The sequence below is a fragment of the Sinocyclocheilus anshuiensis genome, unplaced genomic scaffold, assembly GCF_001515605.1.
Source record: "Sinocyclocheilus anshuiensis isolate Anshui unplaced genomic scaffold, SAMN03320099.WGS_v1.1 scaffold637, whole genome shotgun sequence".
In the NCBI taxonomy this organism is placed as follows: domain Eukaryota; kingdom Metazoa; phylum Chordata; class Actinopteri; order Cypriniformes; family Cyprinidae; genus Sinocyclocheilus; species Sinocyclocheilus anshuiensis.
Genome location: NW_015539816.1, coordinates 1,680,585 through 1,700,821, shown reverse-complemented (window position 1 = coordinate 1,700,821; position 20,237 = coordinate 1,680,585). Strand labels below are relative to the sequence as shown.

The 20,237-nt window shown below is 36.7% G+C and overlaps 1 protein-coding gene across 1 annotated transcript in view; it reads left to right on the top strand.

Moving 5' to 3' along the window:
- The window catches only part of scfd2 (sec1 family domain containing 2), a 134,511-nt gene that overhangs the window by 104,952 nt on the left and 9,322 nt on the right, over window positions 1–20,237 (top strand). Inside the window, exon 6 of the mRNA XM_016480050.1 lies at window positions 6,913–7,058. Within this exon, the coding sequence (XP_016335536.1) occupies window positions 6,913–7,058 (146 nt within the window). The remainder of the gene's footprint in view (window positions 1–6,912; window positions 7,059–20,237) is intronic.

Here is a 20,237-nt window from a genome sequence, read left to right as displayed (position 1 = left end):
GCATCAAATTAAATCTTTTTATCTGAGTTTTATGCAATTAAAAACTGTGTTCTATGGAATAATGACAAGAAATATAATTTTACTGAGTTGTCATTGCAGTGAACTGTGTAGTCGCAAACAATGTATGAAGAGTTTATTTGCAAAAACAGATAACTGCGAGATAAAAACAGTTTATTTTCAAAAATCATGGGTTTTTTTGTTATCATCATGTTTTTATTGTTTTGTGTTAGTTAGCTGTATTTTTTGGTTCTTTTTTTTACCTAATCACAATAACCCAACTGCAGATTGATTGAGATTAATTGGAATGAAAAAACATGATTTTTTAAAATTTTTAAAAACGGAGGTATCTGTTTTTGCAAATGAACTCTTTGTATGTTTTAGTGAATTAGCAGTGTAGTCTGATTCCTGACCAAATGACTCACGTGAACTGGTTCATTTAGTAGATCACAAACATACATGACTAGTGTAGCCTGATTCCCAAACACATGATTCTTATTAACTCGTTCATTTAGTAAATCAAAAATTAGATTTTTTTTTTATTCTTTTAATGAATTGTTCAAAAAGACGAGCTCCTGGTCCGAATTAGTCTGACGAATACTTCACCGAACTGAATTTGTTACTTTTACTGACCTAGTAAATAACGCAAGTTATCGTTATTTTCAGTGATGTCAAATTGAATTGTATCAGTATCATTACTGACTGATTGGCAGATTGTCAAACTTTTTTTATATTGTTTAAGTATTTTCAATGGAGTTAATGGAATAATTACAGAAATTTTATAAAGTACTTCTCAAAGCATACTTCACCTCAGCATACTTGTCATTCAGTTTCTGCGCTGACCACTGCATTCTTACTCTCTCTTTCACTTTCTTACAGTGCTGTTTGAATACCACTTGGAATATGCAACAGCATTTTTAGGTCTGAGCCAGAATTCCGTTGCAGATTAACATTATACAGAGATGTTCTTCATTTGTTCCCAGGCCAAGAAGACAGTGCTTTGATTCACAGACTCATATACACAACGCATGAATACACACACGCATATCCTGCTCTTCATCACCTTTTTAGTCCTATTACTAAATCAAGCATTGCTAATAATAGCACCACAGACTGAATTCCTCGAAAAGAGGCCTGCGACTGAAGCTGGTGTATCTGAGGGGAGCAAAGAGGACAGGGATGGAGAAAAAGGAAGTTTATTAAGGTGTCTACATTCCGTTGAGTATAGAACCATTTTCAGTTGTTAAGGGGATGGCTCTGTTTAGTCCAGTTTAGTAGACTTTATTGCATTCAGGAGATTATGTTATTGTCTGTGGGGGGAATGAAGTAAAGGAATGTTCTTTTGTTCTGTCAGACTCTTTCAACCTGCATTGATTACAGGGTTTTATGATTCACCATTGTGCTATTTGAATAGACAGCAATGGACAAGCAGGTACATGTAATCAGTGGAATAAATATCAATCTTACTAAAGCAAGTAACACTAATGGAGCTTTATATTTTCAGCTTTCATTTTAGTTTTAGTAATTTAGCTATTTGCCTTTGTCATTTTAATAGTTTTTGCTTTGTAAAACTTAGCTTTGTGTAGCTTTAATTGAAGTAAAATTCATGATTCATGGGGATGGTTCATTACTGTTGGTGCCATATTTGTGTTGTCCCTCAGCTGATACATGCTCGCATGCGGATACAAAGTTAGCTGATAAGGAGGCCGTCTTTCCGTCCCCCAGAATGATTTTGTTAGTGTGGAAAGTCTGTAAGCCATTTTTTGGAAATTGTCATGTGTTGTTATTTTTTTTTTAGGAGATTGTTCTCAGAATCCCTCATTGTTTGGTTTCCAGGAATTTGTATCTGCTGTTTTCCATGGCTGGACTACTGTCGCAAGGTTGCATTTGGTCACAAATAACAGACACTTTCCAGATTCCACATTATTAAGGGCTGATGCTTTGCTGCATGTATGTTTGCGAGTGCTGTCGTTCAAAACCAAAATGCAGCAACTACACATTGCGCCAAAATTGAGTCGCAATGTAATGGAAGAAGCAACTGATAATTACATATTGTGATGTACATACAATTTTGAAGCCATTAAAGCAGCATGGGTGCTACAAATACTTTTATTCGGTGATGTTACCCCTTTAACAGCAAACTCCATTAAGCACATCTTGTTGTGCAATTTTTCAGTAGAGTGAGTTTTGTGTAGGTGACTAACCTTGTTCACCTCTGTCTCATTAGATCTCATTAAGAGTGTACAAGGCCACATTTTACACACATATTCATTTGGCATCATGTGCTTAGTTCAGTCACACATGCACCTTTTTCTTCTCTGTTGTGTCTGGTATCTTTCTAATCAACTGTCCTCTTTCTGGGGGTCATGTACCCTGTTGTTTGGTCAAAGTAGGCAGGACACACAAAAGAAGATCTAGGGTGTTTGTTTGGGTGTTTAAAAACAGTGGAGGCTGTTACGCACACACTGTCTGTATTTCAAAGGAAAGGGCTTGCGTGAGAGGAGAATGTGGGGGATACGCACACGTGTATGTGTGTGACTCCTGTCTGTTCTCACACCAGCACCTGGCTGGCTCTCAGGAGTTGGTGTTATGATCACCATTACCATCTAAACCACAGCCAACACCCCATCGCACAACTGCACTGTTTCTCTTGGCACACTGTCAAACGACCGTCTGTGGCTACAGAAAAACACACACACATTACACATGAACTGTCTGCTGCAGATCTCTTGCCGTTTCTTAGTCAGGGACAACTGTTGATGGAAGGATATGCTTGTGTGGAGATATATTTATTTGCATTATACCCTATATTTGTGATTATTAGTTACTGAATTTTTTAAAGCTTCATTGTAGCGAGTCAGGTATGCAGATAAAAGGCTATTTCCACATCAGAGTAAAAAAGTAATAATAATGACTTCATTTCTCATACTTTTGACTTCACATAATTGCGTCTTCTGCTCTATTAGTAATTGCGATTGTATATCTCAATGTGTCTTTATATAGCAGTGTGTCTTTATATCTCCTGATATGACTTTATTTCTTATTTTTGACCTCTTTTTTTTTTGCTCTGAAACTAAAATGGGTTTCCACAGGATAATTTGAGTTACAAATGATCTTTTCAATACATATTTTCCTCCCAAACAGTTTTCACTGTAATTGCTGGCGGTATGTAGCACCTACATCTTGCACTATTTTATTTTATTTTTTTACAATATCCTTGATCATTTCAGTCTGTTCATAACAGTTTGAGTATGGCTTGTTTTGTGAACATGTCACAGTGTGATTCAGACTTAGCAAAGAGACACGTACTGAATGATAAAGCAGTTATTTTGGACTTGAATATGCAAGTGCTGTATCTCATTGCACATGTGAATAGGACATTTATATAGTGGTCTTTAAGGCACAGCAGAAAATAAAAATAATTTAGAATTATTTAGGGCAGAATTGTCATAAAAAGGACAAGTTTTTGCCAGATTAGGGGAAAAATGTAGCTATAAAGAGCTGTATGAAATTAATTACCCCTTTGACAGATTCTCTTATGTTTAATGAAATGGTTTAGCTGCACAATCTTAAAAGTTAACTCTCACTAAAGCACACTTATTTTAGTTATTAGTTGTTTTACCTCCCTAGATGCCTTGATTTACTTCAGGCATGTTATATTTACCATGCCTTTCCATCTTCCGGAAAAAAAAACATTCACATCCGAATCTGCCTGCATCCCTCTATCCTTATCTCCCACCGAGCTGTCAGGAGCGACAGAGCAAGAGAAAAGAGCTGAGACAGAAGAGGCTGAATAGCACGCATTTGGGGAGAAAACAAGCAACTCAAAACAAACAGCCAGCAGGCTAAATATGAAACCCGTTATATTTGGGCTGACATTAAATACGGTCGTAACAAACAGATAGAAGAGAGGCTGACTCATGCACTAACTCCCTGTTATTTGTGGTATGTTTTGATATCAAGCTTTAAATGAGAATTTCTAGAACCATCTAGAATGGAAAAAAACACTTGTTGCTGTCAGAGGCTTTCAGGACCCAAGAATGACATCTTTGGGCAGTTTAAACAGTGACTTCTCAAGCAGAATTAACATGCTTATCCTTATAAATATTTATACCGAATGCAGATTATAGCTTTACACAAACACACACACACACACAACTGTTTGTGTTGGGTTTCCACCAATACGTTTTTGTGGAATGAATTATATAACTGCGAACACACACACATTGCAGGCACAAAGGGTTCACTGAGCAATATTTTATTTAGGAAGAGCATCCATCCACTCTAAGAAAGTCTTTATGTCCTATATGTCTTGCTGCACTGAACACAGTGACACGTTTACAGTAAACATCTCAAGTGAGTGTTTGCAGACCAGACTGATGCCTACAGCCAGAAGCCTAAATTAATAGTTAGTGCTAGTCTCAGAAAGCATTGCATAACCGCTGTGCATGCATTTATAAAAACAGAAATGTTAATGATGGGGCCATGCAGAGCTCAAGTCATGATTATAAGTGAGCTATTTGTAAAAGAATGAGTGAATGTCAAAAGGACTTTGGGACATATTTGCAATGGGTTGTCTTGATTTTTCATTCTCAGGTCCTGACATCTAAAATAACTGATGTTTTGCACATGTAGTTTTGCACTCGGTCAATGTAGATTGTCCTAGTGAGACTCTTCTGTCAGTTGGGATAGCACGACTCTGGGAGTCTTTTCCTTTTATAGATGACTTAATGTGTGCAAATCATGTTGAATATGTTTATATATGTAATCTTTGTCTTTTTTTTGTTTGTAATTTTCATATGTATTTACAAGTTTGAGATCATTCGATTTTTTAATAGAAACTAATACTTTTATTCAGCAAGGATGCATTAAATTGATCAATTGAAGGTGACATTAAAGACATAAAAGTTGAAGACAAAAGTTTTCAATTTCAAATAAATGCTGTTCTTTTGAACTTTCTATTAATCAAATCTAGCTTGTACTTATTTGAACAATGTCTAAGAACTTGGTATTACAACCACTTCCTGTGTCTGTTTGCCTCTTTAAGAAGAATCGCTTTATGTATCCCCCAATTGTAAGTCGCTTTGGATAAAAGCGTCTGCTAAATGACTAAATGTAAATGTAAATGATCACAGTTTCCACAAAATATTAAACTGTTTTCAACATTGACAATAATAAGAAATGTTTCTTGAGCAGCAAATCAGCATATTACAATGATTTCTGAAGGATCATGTGACACTGAAAACTGGAGTAATGGCTGTTGAAAATTCAGCAATTTCACCCGTTTTTTTAAAGGTAGGTTGCATGACTGAAACATACAAAATACTGTTTGTTTTTGCAGTCTATGGTATAGTGCACAGGACTTTTCTTTCTTTTCCCCCCCTCAAAACTAAAGTAAGATTATACATTTAATGAAACACATGTCTGTGGCACATTAGTTATATAAACTGAAGCTGAATATAGCACCATAAAACCGAAGCCATTTTGAATCATTTAAATCATACTGTGATCCAATAGTCAATATCATATGTTGCATTTCAGCTGTGATTTTTGGGGGGGATTTTATGAACATTAGCTACAGTATTAGCATTGGTAGATATTCATCTCGTCAAAATGCGCCTGAGCTGGTGCATCTGAACATAAAGCCTTTTTCATCCTGTAGTCTTATGTAAGTGTACTGCTCCGCTAGCCATGCGTCTGCGGGTTTGGCAGGTCCAAAGGGGTTTAACTGGTTTCTCAGGTGTGAGATTGTTTAGATCTGGTTGAAGGATGGGCGGCTCTCTCATTACCCAGCCCTTGCATTCCACTGCTGACGCAGGACTTTGTGCCAGCCTCACCCACCCATGTTGCTGTTCCATCCTCCATTTGTCTTCTCTGAGTCTTTCTTTGCTTTCAGCACCATCAGTGCTGCTGGAATGACAACAAAGTTTGTTTTTGTCGAAGACCCTTGTTCATGCTTTCTGCCCTAAATGAAACTGAGACATTCTCTCTCTCTTTCGCAGTCTCTCGCTCTCTCATTCCCCAGTGTCTGTGTTTAGTCAGTGCATATTAAATTTTGATTAACTCATGCAGGAGCTGTTGCCTTCCAATGAAAACAGCTGTTGTCCTCTGATTCCCTTTCAGCAATACAACTCAATCTAATATGGAACCCACAGTACATACTTACAAGATTGTATACAATATATTCTATTAGTGTGTTTATTTAAAATATAATTAATCAAAATTTTCAGTATTATATATAAACATAAATATGTACACTACCATGCAAAAGTTTGAGGTTGGTAATAAAACTCATAATACTGCATTTATTGAATTAAAAATTAAAAAACTCTAATATTGTGAAATATTATTACAATTTAAAATAACTCTTTTCTATTTTAATATCATTTTAAATCGAATTTATTTCTGTGATGGCAAAGCTGTATGTTCAGCATCATTATTCCAGTCTTCAGTGTCACATGATCCTTCAGAAATCATTCTAATATGCTGATTTGCTACTCAAGAAACATTTCTTATTATTATCAATGCTGTAAACAGTTGTGCTGCTTAATGTTTGTGTGGAAACTGTGATACATTTTACTTCCAGACTGATGAATAGAACATTCAAAAGAACAGAATATATCTGAAACCGAAATCTTTAGAAATGTCCTTACTGTCAATTTTAATTAATTTAATGTGTTTTTGTTGATGTATTTATTTAAAAGTGTTTATTTCTTCTTCACTGACCCAAATATATATTTACTGAGTTTGATTCTGCCTTGGAATTCCAAAACAAGGGTTGTACCATTTGTAACATTGTGCAAACAGCATACATTTCTACATGTGAAGAAAGACAGAAAGAGTGATTATTCCATGAACACAGATGTAATGTTTAGACACTCATCTGTATCTGTATCTGTATGTGTGTATCTGTAGGAGTCTCAGGCCCTGAGGAGCTGACTGTGGAGCGTGCTCACTCTGCCCTGGAGAACGTGTTTCAGACGCTGAGGGGAGTCAGTCATGCCAGAGACCACCTGAAGAACTTCAGCTCTGTGTACACTCCCAGTGATGGAGCACATCAGGTCAGTGAGATAACATGCAATTTACGTTTCTCAAACACGCAATGCCACATATTAACGTTTAGCTGGCCTCCCTAAAACATGAAGGTCAATAACTTCATCCAAACCAATTCTCTGATATCCTCCTTGTTCTTATTTTTGTTCAGCTTAAGTTTAGTTTAGTGTGTAAAAAAAAAATATATATATATATATATATATATATATAAATATATATATCAAAAATAGAATAATAAATAAATAAAAATATGAAAGATCAAAATATGCATAAATCATATGTCAATACTGTGAAAAATATGACTTTTACATATTTTACATCTCTTTTGTATTTTTATTTATTATTTATACTTATTTTCTGGATAGTGAGTTATGATTCATTATTTACACATGTATTTGCATGTCTTTGTATTGGAATTCATTTATACGGCTTTGGTTATGTATGTATTTTCTTATCAAAGATACTGGGTTGGGTGAAGTTCTAGATGTTCTGAGTGTGTTCTATACTACTTCTATACTACTACTTATGTTTTGATATAAAAAAAAAATCAAGTTGGCTTTGGCATGCACATAAAAAAGGAGCTGATTGCAAATTCTTACAACTTCCATTGGCTACAAAGTTATCAGAAACCACAACATAATACATGATTTAGGTTGAATTGTGCAAATGATAATCTGATCTTGCTCATTTAAGTGAAGTGAATGATTCAAATAAAGAACGTCCACTAAAGAAAACATCTGTCACAATTTGTATGTCTGCTAACTTCTGTCTTCATGGAAAAAGTTACCAGAATGCAGGCACATTTTTCTCAGAACTCCATTTGGCAACACATATGTGGAATACTTCTCACCTTAACAAAACTATGAAAAACAAAATCATCGTGTTTTATTGAGAGACAGAGACTGGTTAGCCTTATGTATGCTGCTATGAAAGACTCAGTGACGCATCACAGATACACATGGTAAAATGGCTAAATAATTCCATGTACAAAATTACATTTTAATAAGTAATGAATGTACAGTGTCACAGATGTTTTTTTAAGTTACTAGTTAACAGTTCGTTTTCAACCCTGTGCTTATCTAATGAATAAAGAGTATACAGATATTGTAATAATTCTCTGTCCTGTTTCTTGATAAATAGTGTCTATCATGCTTTTAGCTCACAGTATTCATGCAGGACCTGTGACAGACTGTGTGTGACTGTCTTTGACTACTGGAAGCTGGAGTGCGTCACAGCCTTTTAACCATACTGTATGACTGAACTGAACATCCACTCTTGTACCTCTGAGAGTGTTTCATACACTCTTGTGTGCATTTGTGTGACAGACATTGAAAGAGAAAGAGCCAAACTGAGGGACAGAGGAGAAAAGAGCTGATTATGTAACACATAATGTCTTCCTTTCCTAACCAGAGAGCACTTGCAATCCAGTCATTCAGAGATGTTCTCTTTTGGTTCAGTAGTTTTTAGTGCTTTTATTCATCAGTGTTGGGGAGTAATTAGCTGGAAATAGTGATACTTGTAACTCATTAATTTGTAAAGTAACCCTCAGTGTCCACTACACAACCTGACAACAGCTCATCTGTCTTAAAAATAGTGCTGCTTTTTCTGTAATATGCTTTTTTTTATCCAGTTGCGGTATATTACTGTGCATTGCTGTTTTTAGTGCTATATTATAGCACAAGTAGATTTACAGCAAGGCAAACTGAGATGATTATGAGCCGCACTCCCCTGAACTGAAATATTTCATGTTTCATATTGAAGTCACATTTTAGTTTAGTTTCAGTTTTTCACATTAGCTTACCTGGTTTGTTATTCATCTGGTCAAGTTTAATGCTGTCTTATAAATTATGGCGATTCAAATAATTTATATCAAGAAGTTGGGGTCAAATAATTTATGTTCAAGAGGTTTGGGTCAGTTAGAATTTTTTATATGTTTCTTAAAGAAACTAATAGTTTAATTCATCAAATATGCATTAAATTGATAAAACTTGAAAATAAAGCCTTGTTACAAAACAATCTTACAGCATTCTATTTCAAATATATATTTTTTTGTTCTTCTTATTCTTCTTTTTTTTTCTTTTCTTTTTGCTGTTTTCATCAAAGAAACCTGTAAAAGATGTCACCGTTTCCACAAAAATATTAAGCAGCACAACGGTTTGTACTGTGTTATGGTTAGTAACAGGTTGATGGTAAGACCTGCTGGGCATTACTGCCTGACGCACCTCTGCCAGTGGCAAATTACCAGCCGCAGTGTCATCAGCTGGGAGCCACCCTTCACCTCGCGGCAGGGAGACGTCCCTGTCCAGTGCCCCACCACCCAGAACATCTCAGGGTGGTGGAGCAGTGGACATGGACGTCTCCCTGCCGCGCTCTGCGGCTGGACTTATATCTCAGGTCCTTATGCCTTGAGGCTTCTCCTCACCCCAGCTCTTATCATACCTCTTCAGCTAAAGCCAAAAGCTTCCTTTCTCTGCCTCTTCGGCAAGGTCTCTCATGGCTTTCCTGACCTCACCAGAGCTGAAGCCGATGTCTCTCGGGAAGCAGCTGGTCGACTGGGCAACAAAGCCACGGCAGCCTATCTCCAATGGATAAGTCGTTGCTCTCCATCCTTTTCCCTGGCATTCCACTACCAGGCCGGTGTACCGTGACTTGTTCCGCTCGTATGCTTCCTGAACTGCATCCTCCCAGGGCACTGTCAGTTCCACTAGCACCACCCGTTGGCTCATCTCAGACCATGCCACAAGGTCCACACTCAATGTGGTTTGCGCGATAGAAGCAGGGAACTGAAGCCGCCTGTGCAGGTCTACTCGTAATGGCCAGTCCCTTCAACTACCCAGGATTGATACCTTTTGTTTAGGAGGGCATTTCTGCACTAACTGACCTGCTGTTAAAAATTGGACAGGCTTAACTCTTAAAGGGTTAGTTCACCCAAAAATAAAAATTCTGTCATTAATTACTCACCCTCATGTCGTTCCAAACCCGTAAGATGTTTGTTCATCTTCGGAACACAAATTAAGATATTTTTGATGGAATCTGAGAGCTCTCTGACCCTCCATAGACAACAACGATATTACCACAATCAATGCACAGAAACGTAGCAAGGACATCGGTAAAATAGTCCATGTAACATCAGGGGTTCAACCGTAATTTTACAAAGCCACGAGAATACTTTTTGTGCGCAAAGAAAACAATAATAACATAACTTATTTAGCAATTCTTCTCCCCAGTACCCCAGAAAGTAATCAGCGTTGTTTATGTTCAGTAGACAGCGTGCGCATGCTGAAAGTAAACAATGCTGATTACGTTGATTACGTTCTGGGGTACTCTCCAAAATGGCAGAAGACAAAAACTCTGGCAGAAGAATTGTTGAATAAGGTATGTTATTATTGTTTTCTTTGCGCACAAAAAGTATTCTCGTAGCTTCGTGAAATGTGTGTTCTGAAGGTTTTACGGGTTTGGAACGACATGAGGGTGAGTAATTCATGACAGAATTTTCATTTTTCCTGTAAGGCTCTGATGCCTCTTGTTTGCCATCACTCTTGCTCTTTCTGTGTATTCTGGCAGCTTCCTTAGCACCTGGTCATGACACCACCTATAGCGGACCTGAGCCAAAGCAGTTTTGCACCTACACAGAATGTGGTGGATAGTTCCCTGAGCCGCTTCACACAAGCCGCAGATTTCTTCAGCTCCGAACCACCGTGCCAGGTTAACTGGGCTAGGAAGTGTGTCGTAAGTTGCTGTAATAATGAAACTTATCCACTCGCCTGCCCTTGCAGATTGAGAGACTGCGAGACTTGGCCGTCTTGATTCTCAACCTGGCCCAGCTCAGCAGCTCTTCCAGCCTGTCTGAAGCAGGATTGTGTTCAATTATATTTGAAATTTGAACATATAAAACACATTTTAAAATATATTAAAATAGTAAACAGTTAATTTAAATAATAAAGATATTTCACAATATTACTTTTTTGCTGTATTTTTGATCAAATAAATGCAGCCTTGTTAAGCATAACAGATTTCTTTAAAAAAATAAATAAATACATTTTAAAAAGTTATGTATTTATGTAGCTTCTGTTAGTTAGTCGTTTGTAGGGTAGCTAACTACTTCTTCAAGAGAGTAGCTTCACAAGTTGAGCTGTTTTAAATTATCACAAGCCTGTAACTTGGCAAGCTACAGTTTCACTGACTGTTATTGATGGATTTTTCATTTAATTGCATTTTAGTTCTAGTCAAAATACTGTCCTTTGAAGTTTGTTAGTTTTAGTCCTGCTTCAAAACAACCTTAATCATATTGGCCATGTTGATCTGTAGAGTTTAATCCACTCTGTTCCTTGAGTTGTTTTTCACAGATGGAGTGTTATGAAACCGTAAGTGAGCCCTCACAGTAAACAATGCTGATTACGTTGATTACGTTCTGGGGTACTCTCCAAAATGGCAGAAGACAAAAACTCTGGCAGAAGAATTGTTGAATAAGGTATGTTATTATTGTTTTCTTTGCGCACAAAAAGTATTCTCGTAGCTTCGTGAAATGTGTGTTCTGAAGGTTTTACGGGTTTGGAACGACATGAGGGTGAGTAATTCATGACAGAATTTTCATTTTTCCTGTAAGGCTCTGATGCCTCTTGTTTGCCATCACTCTTGCTCTTTCTGTGTATTCTGGCAGCTTCCTTAGCACCTGGTCATGACACCACCTATAGCGGACCTGAGCCAAAGCAGTTTTGCACCTACACAGAATGTGGTGGATAGTTCCCTGAGCCGCTTCACACAAGCCGCAGATTTCTTCAGCTCCGAACCACCGTGCCAGGTTAACTGGGCTAGGAAGTGTGTCGTAAGTTGCTGTAATAATGAAACTTATCCACTCGCCTGCCCTTGCAGATTGAGAGACTGCGAGACTTGGCCGTCTTGATTCTCAACCTGGCCCAGCTCAGCAGCTCTTCCAGCCTCTGTCTGAAGCAGGATTGTGTTCAATTATATTTGAAATTTGAACATATAAAACACATTTTAAAATATATTAAAATAGTAAACAGTTAATTTAAATAATAAAGATATTTCACAATATTACTTTTTTGCTGTATTTTTGATCAAATAAATGCAGCCTTGTTAAGCATAACAGATTTCTTTAAAAAAATAAATAAATACATTTTAAAAAGTTATGTATTTATGTAGCTTCTGTTAGTTAGTCGTTTGTAGGGTAGCTAACTACTTCTTCAAGAGAGTAGCTTCACAAGTTGAGCTGTTTTAAATTATCACAAGCCTGTAACTTGGCAAGCTACAGTTTCACTGACTGTTATTGATGGATTTTTCATTTAATTGCATTTTAGTTCTAGTCAAAATACTGTCCTTTGAAGTTTGTTAGTTTTAGTCCTGCTTCAAAACAACCTTAATCATATTGGCCATGTTGATCTGTAGAGTTTAATCCACTCTGTTCCTTGAGTTGTTTTTCACAGATGGAGTGTTATGAAACCGTAAGTGAGCCCTCACATTAAAAACTCTTCACCGCTGTGTTCATGATGGGGATTGAATAGCACATCCTCATTGATCACCAGTGGACTGCATCTAATTTATGTTTTATCTCTTTTGTTTTTGATAACGCAAGAACATGTTGTCCTAGTATTTTGCCATCAAAAATCAATTTTTGATTTGTTATCTTGATTTTGCTTTAGAAATACATCAACAAATCACACTGCTCTGCAAGAATGAGCTCTCAGGAGAAACACAGTTGGGAAGAAAAGCTGTTTGCAAGCTGTAGGACTCAGATTACTTCTTTAGATATGCGACGCTTCAATGACTTTGAACCAAAGTAAATGATAAGGATGTAAAGCCGACAGTGAAAAATGTCGTTGACACTGGAAAAATGTTAAATTAATGGAGCACAGAAAATGTGTACTAAGTGCTGGCAGAGAAATGGCAAAGCTTTTGGTCACCGTTTAAAACTGTGTGTGTATGCATCAAGTTGTTGTAGGAACATTTTTATTGTTTCTCAATCTCATTCACCCTCTCTCCTCAGTAGTTCACTGTCGGTCTTCACTAATATACACTACCATTCAAAAAACTCTCCAAGGCTGCATTTATTTGATGAAAAATGCAGTAAAAACAGCAATACTATGAAATATTATTACAATTTAACAGCTGTTTGCTCTGTAAAATATTTTCAGCAGCCATTTCTCCAGTCCTCAGTGTCATATGATCCTTCAGAAATCATTCTAGAATGATGATTTGAAACATTTCTTATTAATATCAATGTTGAAAACTGCTGCTTAATATTTTTGTGGAAACCATAGTACATTTGTCAGGATTATTTGATGAATAGAAAGTTCAAATGAACAGCATTTATTTGAAATATAAATCTTTAGTAACATTATACATTTCTTTACTGTCACTTTTGATCAATATAATAAATCCTTGCTGAATGAAAGTCTTATTTCTTTAAATAAAAACCTTACTGACCCAAGACTTTTGTTAATTATAGTGTCAATTAATAATAAAAAAGGTTTCTGTAGATCAATGTAGGTTATATTTAGAAATAAAATATAAAGAAAAAGGTAATGGTCTCAACTGCTCCTTTTATCGTTTTAGACCAGAAATATTTTGATGGAATATTTACATGACAGTAAAGAAATCTGGGATAGAAGGAGCAGTCGGACACGAAAGAACAACATCTTTTAATGTGTTGCTGTTTGTGTCTCTTCACTGGTGGTCAGATTTCTGTCTTTGACACACATCAGCCGTAAAGAGCTCACGTTACGTACTTAAAAGAAGTACTAAGACTGTCATACTAACACAGAGGTTTAACTCACGTACACAAAGACACACATCAACATTAAAACATCTAATCTGGAATATTTACACCAGTACCTCTGTGAATATTTACACCAATACCTCTGTGTCTGACGTTTTAGATGCTAAACAGATGAGTTATATCAGTGAAGTTTGGTACATAATGTGACTTTGGCGAGACTCACAGTCCAGGAATGTTCCTTGCTAATGAATTCTGTCATCGTAACGTGTGTGTGTGTGTGTGTGTGTGTGTGTGTTTGTGTGTGTGTGTGTGTGTTTGGTTTTTAATTTTCATACATCTACATTCTACCTAAAAGCACAGGCTCAGGTACTCGTATCCAGTTTCATCTCATACTCATCTTCATATAACAGCTATCACTAATGTAGTCATTTTAGGTAGAATGTAGGTCAACAACATGGAGATACACTTTTAAATGTCCCCAAAATAAAGCATATTCCACGGAATTGTGCACATACATGTTTGGAATAGCATACAATCGATTATCTTTGCTAGTTATGCAGAATGTAGTATGTATAATATTTATTGTATTTACATACTAGTTGGAACACTGTGTTAGATTTGTATCCAACAATGCAGAGCACAATAATCAATAACTGGATGCAGTGTGACAGTCATGGTTAGTGACAATTATGTAACATACTACTAGTGTGTAGTTCATACTGTGCAGTATGCAGTAAGCCTTTCATTGGCATCCTATTACAAACCCACCTCCACAGAGATTTTTCAGGTTCTTCATGTTCCTCACCGCTTTTATATTTATTTAGTAGATTTGTTTGGCCAGTTTAGCTGTATTCAGCTCTGTTTAAAATAATTGGTATGTTTAAATCTGTTCGACTGAATCCTGCAGATTTTGTTTTATAATCAACCTGCAGATACCAGTACAATCCAGGAAATCGCATGAGTCACTCAATTCAAGAATAATAAGCCTTTTTGATATCCTTTTTTGTGTTTTCCTTTTTTAGCATACTAGTTTAGGATACTGACTAATCTCCATCTAACACTTTTAGAGTTTTATTTTGGAGGTATGATCTAACTGTGGCTGTATGTCATTAATAGGCTATTTTTTATCTAAGCAGTGGGTGCCTGTTATTTTTGGAAGTTCAGTGGAAGTTTTATTACACAAACCAGTGAATGAAACCTCTCGACTGGACTCAAGTTCTTTTGACTTGCAATTCAGCATTTATATTGAGCTTTATATACAGGATTGGTGATTTAATTCTGAAATATGGTTTAATATGGTCAACTTTTATTTGTTTGCAAGGAAGTCAATTCTTTACTGAAAGATCTTTATTTGGTTTGCTGTCATTTTCTGACACTATTTCACCATATACACCAATAACACAGTATCAAATAAACTTTCAGTAGTTCAGTAATAATAATATTATGTACTAATAATAATAATACACTAAATAAACTAAAATGTAAAATATTTTGTTTAATTAAATGAATAGTATTTTTCCCAAATTTTACAAAATTTTGAATATTTTCAAAGGTGACATATCATAAAAATCTGACTTTTTCCATGTTTAAGTGCTATAATTGGGTCCCTGGTGCATCTACCAACCCAGGAAATGTGAAAAAGATTAACCCAGTAATTTATTTATTTTTTTTTTGTAAGCCTTTCTCTGCAAGCTTGTGAAAAAACGAGCGCATCAGATTTCGCTCCCCATGTGACATAGAAAGGGGATTTTATTATAATATTACCGCCCCTTAATCTGCAAGTTTCCACCAACGGCGCCACCATTGTGTTTTTGCAAGCGACAACGGTGTACCAGTTCTAATGCCATGGCAAAAGTTCGAGCAAAGCATGCTAACTGTTCTGTCTTTGGCTGCACAGACGAGCACTGAACACTATTTAGAGTCCCAGCCTCAGAGGATGAGTCTCTCTTCTGATTGGCCTGTTGTTTTCTGAGTGACGCACGGCCAGACCAACCACAGGTAACTAGGGTCAGCCTATGTCAAAATTACGTCCAGCGCTAGCTGGAGGCAGCACAACAAAGGGAAAACTGGAGGTGGCCCATTCAAACCAGTGCAGATTCGGCTACATAAGGAGCTTATATCATCTTGTTGTGATGTTGGGTGCCAGAATCGACATAATACAGCCTCAAATTAGAAATACGATCGCATATCTGCTGCCACTGCCAGACAAAAAAAACGACGACAGCTGTGGTTAAACGCGATAAAACGAGCGGACTGGACAGAAACGATCATCAAAAATGCTCGCGTTTGCAGCACACTTCTTATCAGAAAAGGTTCAATAAAGTATTGTCTTTTGTTGTTATGGGCGCGTCTTCAGATTTCTTGCCATATGTCTGTTTCTTGCATCTCACGACTATGTCGTGTATGAAATAATGTCTGTGAGCATGTGTGTAAAACAACAAACTGATGATTTTTATATAATCATTTGTAATTGTGTATACATTGTTGTGATTAATTGTGGCTGGAACAATAATGTAGCTGTAAAAATAGTTGCCTGCTGAAATTGAAATGTATATACATCTTCATCATGACTAGATAGACACGGTGAGTTTGTCTTTACTATACACGTTAGATGTGATCCAGCTCATAGTAACAATCCTGTCAGTTCGTCCATCCTTTGAGTGAGAGTGTCGGACGATCTGGTTTCGTGGTTGAAGTAAACCTTTTCGACATGTTTCCGTGTTGTTGTTGCTCAGCAATGGGATTGGACGCGATGTTGTCTGGGGGTTTGGCAAAAGGAGAGTGGGACGGTGGGCGGTGCTCGGGGTGGTGACGGAAGGCGATGACTGTGTAGTTCTGACGTCACCTTTTTACTGAAGTCACAACGGTTCGTGAAAAATCACAGCTACTTTATACAGGCTGTGTGCATTTTACTGTGGACTGACTGTTTTGAAACTTATATAGTAGTTAAATAGCCCCTAGACCTCGGTTATCGTGAAAAAAGCCAGGAAATTTCAGTTTTGACAATATGGGACCTTTAATGTATATTATGCTGCTGCCACACAGATCTAATATAAACATGCGATTTCTTTCCCAGCTGTTTACCTTCACTGACTGTTTTTGTAAATTGTGTGTTTTTAGCATAAACTTATGTGTATTTGACAGTTTAAGACATGAAAGAACTTTGAAGTTTAGTACTCGCATGTCATGTGACAACCGCTTTCTATGCGCTCAGAATGACATGAGAAGGGACATGACATGAGAAATCAAATTTGCCTTGATCTTTTGGCATATAAGAGGTCTTTTTACCATTAAAACATCCTGCAAGTTTCATAGCTTAAAACGTCCTCCTCATTATAAACAAAGCATTTATTTAATCAAGCTTCAAAAACATTCAATTTTGGATCTTAGGTGCAAGGTGACGTCACTCGGGCACAAATATTTGCATAAACCCAGCCTCAAGAGCAAGACATCGACAAATCTTCTTCTCCTCGCCATAGGCCTCACCCACTGGTCTTCACTTGCTTAATGGCTGACTCTTGATTACGCTAAATCGAGTGTCACATCGCGTCAAAAGCAAATAGAAATTACAATCACAGCCACTATCTTGTCTACAATGGATACAGTATACAGATGCGCATTTGCTTTCTGACACAGCCCACAGTCTGTTGTCAATTGGACAAATGGAGTGAAAGAACGTTCGCTTTGATGCGTTTGGTTTAAACAGCTCGTTCGTTCACGTCTTTGTACAGATATCAGAAGAATCCCAGCATAAAGGAACAAGTGGATAGTTTATTTTTTAATGGCATCCCGGATTGTGTCAGAAGATTGTTCAGAGTATTTTGTTTTGTAAAAGAGGTGTCATGGAGAGTTCACAAAGAAACCTTTGTTGAAATATGAAACAGTAGTAGATCTGACAGCAGCTGCATCACAAACCGTAAGTAAATGATTTCATAATGCTTTGGAAATGGCCATTTTATATTGATCATGTTGTCAAAACACTCACATGCAATAGTGAGGGGGCATTGATACTTTTTCCTACGCAATGACGTTAGCCAATCATAACAGTGGCCAATTACTTGCAAGCCTTAAAGGACACGCCCCTTAAAAACAGGTCGTTTGACAGAGGGTCAGAATGAGGGTTGAAAATAATCATTTTTCACATATTTACTTGTTTTTTATGTGCATAAAACTTTATTAACATTATAAGTAAACCTCAAGGAACGTTTAAAAAAAATAAAAATAAAAAAAATCAGTGTCATAACCCCTTTAAACTAATATGGTTTAAAGCGCATGATTTCAGCGCGATAGACATGATCATCAAAACCAAACAGATGTTTTTAGCAGAGTATCTAAGATACCAGCTGTAAAGGCAAATCAGCATATTAGAATGATTTCTGAAGGATCATGTGACACTGAAGACTAGAGTAATGGCTGCAGAAAATTCAACTTTGCCATCACAGGAATAAATTACATTTTAAAATATATTAAAACAATTATTTTTAGTTGTAATAATATTTCATAATGGTACTGTTTTACTGTGATTAAATCAATGCAGCCTTTAGTGAGCATAAGGGACTTCTTTCAAAAACAAACTACTGTCAGACTGACTCACTGACTTTTGAAACTTTTGAACCCCGGATTTTTGAACAATAGTGTACACATTGCAGCAATTTGATAGTATTGTTCATTTTTTGAGGCACTGTGCAGCTCCCAGTTACATGTAGTGATGATCTTAATACATGAAAAGCAGAAATGGAAAGGCAGAAATGGTTTAGACATTTTCTACATGTCAAAGTCTCTTTCTAATTCATTAAATCATATTTTAAGTGTAAAAACTATCTGACCTTGAGCAGACATATTGTAATGATGTAGTAAAGAGTTTTGTATATTTAAACGTTTTGCGTATTTCAATCATATTTCATATGAATCACACATTTTAATCTCATAAATAACATTATACTCAGATACTTTTAATAGTAACATTTCTTATTATGGAATCTGTGTATGAGGCACAATTAATTGTTTATTTTATATATATTTTTTTATAATTAATCACCCTCAATTAATGGCATTTTTCTTTGTTTGTTTATAGTTTAATTATGTATATTGAGCTTGAGAGATTGACTCAGTGTAGCTCATCTCCCCCTCAGCACCTCATTTATGTTCATCTGTTGATGAACACTTTACAGGTATGTCACTGCGACCTAAAAAGGCAAATTGTTGTTTTTTGTGGGCATAAATGTAATTAATTAAATGGTTTTGAGTGTGTAATAATGGTGGTTCCAAAATGACTCATTAAATGACTAAACGTGACAAAGTGCATATTCACTTATTGAAAATGTGGGTGTTTTCCATTCAGATTGCATATTGTAACTGATATTACATGTGTGTGCTTATTCTGTGTTGTTTTCTCTTCCTCGTGTATTGGCCAAATATTATTTAATTTATCATTTGTTTGCTCCTACTAAATGCAAAGTGACTCCTTTCATTTCTGTCCTTATATGGGCATATCCAGAGAAGGAGGGGCTGGTAATTTATAATAATGGAGTTTCATCACTCATTTATGGTGAAAGCAGAATTGTGACAGATATTGTCAATCACCTCCTTTAGAGATGCCAGGAAGTGCTTTTTCTACAGGTACACACATGTGGGAGAGGTAGGTTGCAAAGTCACATCTGAGTTACGAAGATGCTAAAACCTGCAAGACAGACTTAAAGGGATAGTTCACCCAAAAATTAAAATTAGCCCATTGTTTACTCACCCTCAAGCCATCCTAGGCGTATATGACTTCCTTCTTTCAGACGAATCCAATCGGAATAATATTAAAAATTGACTTTGATCTTCCAAGCTGTTTAATGGCAGTAAGCGGGTGTTGCAGTTCATCAGTCCAAAAGAAGTGAAATAAAGCGCATCCATCCATAATAAAAAAGTGCCTCACACTGCTCCGGGGGGTGAACAAAGGCCTCCTGTAGTGAATCGATACGTTTTTGTAAGAAAACTAACCATATTCAAAACGTTATAATCACTTTAATCTAGCTTGCGCCAACAGTTGTACACGGAAGCAGCTCCGGGAGGATGACGTAAGATGTCGGCGTTGCTCATGCTCAGGTGAGTCTCGTGAAAACCAAGGTTTGTTTACAGGAGCAAAGGAAGCAAAGTTTCCATACTTTAGCAAATGAATACCAGTCTCCTCTTGGCTTATATCGAAATCCTCCGACATTCTTCTTTACAAATCCTCGTTTTGTACTTCTAATTTGTGACCGTTGTTTTGATCTCTCCCCTGCGCTTCCGCGTTCGTCACTTCTGAGCGGCACATGCGCAACGCAGATGTCCTGCGTCATCCACCCGGAGCTGTTTCCGTGTACAACAGTGAGCGCAAGCTAGATTAAATTGATTATTACGTTTTAAATATGGTTATTTTTCTTACAAAAACGCATCAATTCGCTACAGGAGGCCTTTGTTCAACCCC